Consider the following 1,731-nt stretch of genomic DNA (forward strand, 5'->3'; position numbering starts at 1 on the left):
GGATGGATGGATGGACAGGTGGAAGAGTGGGTAGATATGTATGGGGATTTATGGAGGGATGGACAGACAGAAGGGTGGGTAGATATGTATGGGGATGGATGGATGGACAGATGGAAGAGTGGGTAGATATGTATGGGGGTGGATGGATGGATGGTCAGACAGAAGAGTGGGTAGATATGTATGGGGGAGGATGGATGGAGTAAGGAATGAAGGGTGGATATATATGTATGGGGGTGGATGGATGGACAGATGGAAGGGTGGGTAGTTATGTATGGGGGTGGATGTATGGAGGGACAGATGGAAGGGTGCGTAGATATGTATGGGGTGGATGGATAGATGGACAGACAGAAGGGTGGGTAGATATGTATGGGGGTGGATGGATGGATGGACAGATGGAAGGGTGGGCAGATATGTATGGGGGTGTATGGCAGGATGGACAGATGGAAGGGTGGGTAGATATGGATGGGGCTGGATGGGTGTTTTGGGGGATGCATGGGTAGATGTGTATGTGTAACTCTTCTGCCAGGTGGCTCCAGCAGCAACAATGGGTGGGTTGGGTGTGGTGATGCATGCTTGGACAGGTGGATGGATGGGTGCGTACAGGGATGGATGGAGGAGTGTTTGGGGATGGGTGGGTGTCAATGGGGATCTATCCATTGACTTTGGTGACTTTAGTTCACGCCCTTCTCTTTCCCTCTCATTTGTTCTTCATTCCATCCTGTCTCAGCCCAACTCTCACTGAGGTTTGTGCCGGTTGATCTGGGCCGACCCCTCCAGGGAGGTGTGATGGTCACGGGGAACCTGGGAATGTGGGATCCTCTTTGCAGACATGGCCCGTCCATTTGTGTGTCCCCAGCTCTCCTTCCCAGCACCAGGATGCAGCTGTGTCCTGGGGCTGGTCTCTGGGGCTCCCTGCGCCCTCGTCCCACTAATCTTCTCTGCTGATCCCCTCTGGGTAGGAACTGCCCGGCCCCCCAAGGACCTGGTCAGCTACCCTAATCCAGCCATGCCCTAACCCGCCTCCTTGTTCCAGCCAAGGAGCCGCGGGTGCAGGAACTCACCTTCCAGCCCAGCCTGGGGGAGCTCTCGGCCTCTGATGTCACCCACAACTCCATCCTGCTCTCCTGGACCGTCCAGACCGGGGACTTCAACTCCTTCCTCCTCCAGTACAAGGACGCGGAGGGGAAACTCCAGGCACTGCCCATGGATGGGGGATCCCGCACAGTCACTGTAACCAACCTGGCCCCCTCCCACAGATACAAGTTCAACCTCTACGGCATCTCCGGCCGCAAGCGCCTCGGCCCTGTCTCCACTGACATCGTCACAGGTCAGCGGCTGCTCTGGGGACGCAGCTCCTTCCCCTCCCACCCCCTTTGCTTTCCAGTGTGACATGGACACCAAACACTGGGCCAGGACGTTCCGAAGAAGATGCTTCCAAGAGTCCTGCATCCACAGCCAGATTGCCGGCCATTCAATGGATAGATAGGAGAGTAGATGGTCATGGGTGTACGTATGTATGTATGCATAGACAGACAGACAGCTGGATCGGTGTGCATGGGGCAGGGTGAGTGAATGGAATGATGTGTATGGGAACAGATGGATGAACAGATAGGTACATGGATGGGTGTCTAAAGGAGTGAATGGATGGATGGAGGGGATGGTCATCGATGAGTAGATAGAGGAATGGATGTATATGGGTGTCGCGGAGTGTGGGGGGACTCAGGGCCCTGC

The 1,731-nt window shown here is 55.3% G+C and overlaps 1 protein-coding gene across 1 annotated transcript in view; it reads left to right on the plus strand.

Moving 5' to 3' along the window:
• Positions 1–1,390, plus strand: part of LOC112123375 (tenascin-X-like) — a gene marked incomplete at its 5' end in the record, with an annotated part of 4,207 nt that extends 2,817 nt beyond the window's left edge. Inside the window, one exon of the mRNA XM_029914449.1 lies at positions 1,034–1,390. Within this exon, the coding sequence (XP_029770309.1) occupies positions 1,034–1,389 (356 nt within the window). The remainder of the gene's footprint in view (positions 1–1,033) is intronic.
• Between the last annotated feature and the right edge of the window lie 341 nt (positions 1,391–1,731).

This window comes from Terrapene carolina, unplaced genomic scaffold, assembly GCF_002925995.2.
Source record: "Terrapene carolina triunguis isolate 2854851 unplaced genomic scaffold, T_m_triunguis-2.0 Scaffold51455, whole genome shotgun sequence".
NCBI classification, from domain to species: domain Eukaryota; kingdom Metazoa; phylum Chordata; order Testudines; family Emydidae; genus Terrapene; species Terrapene triunguis.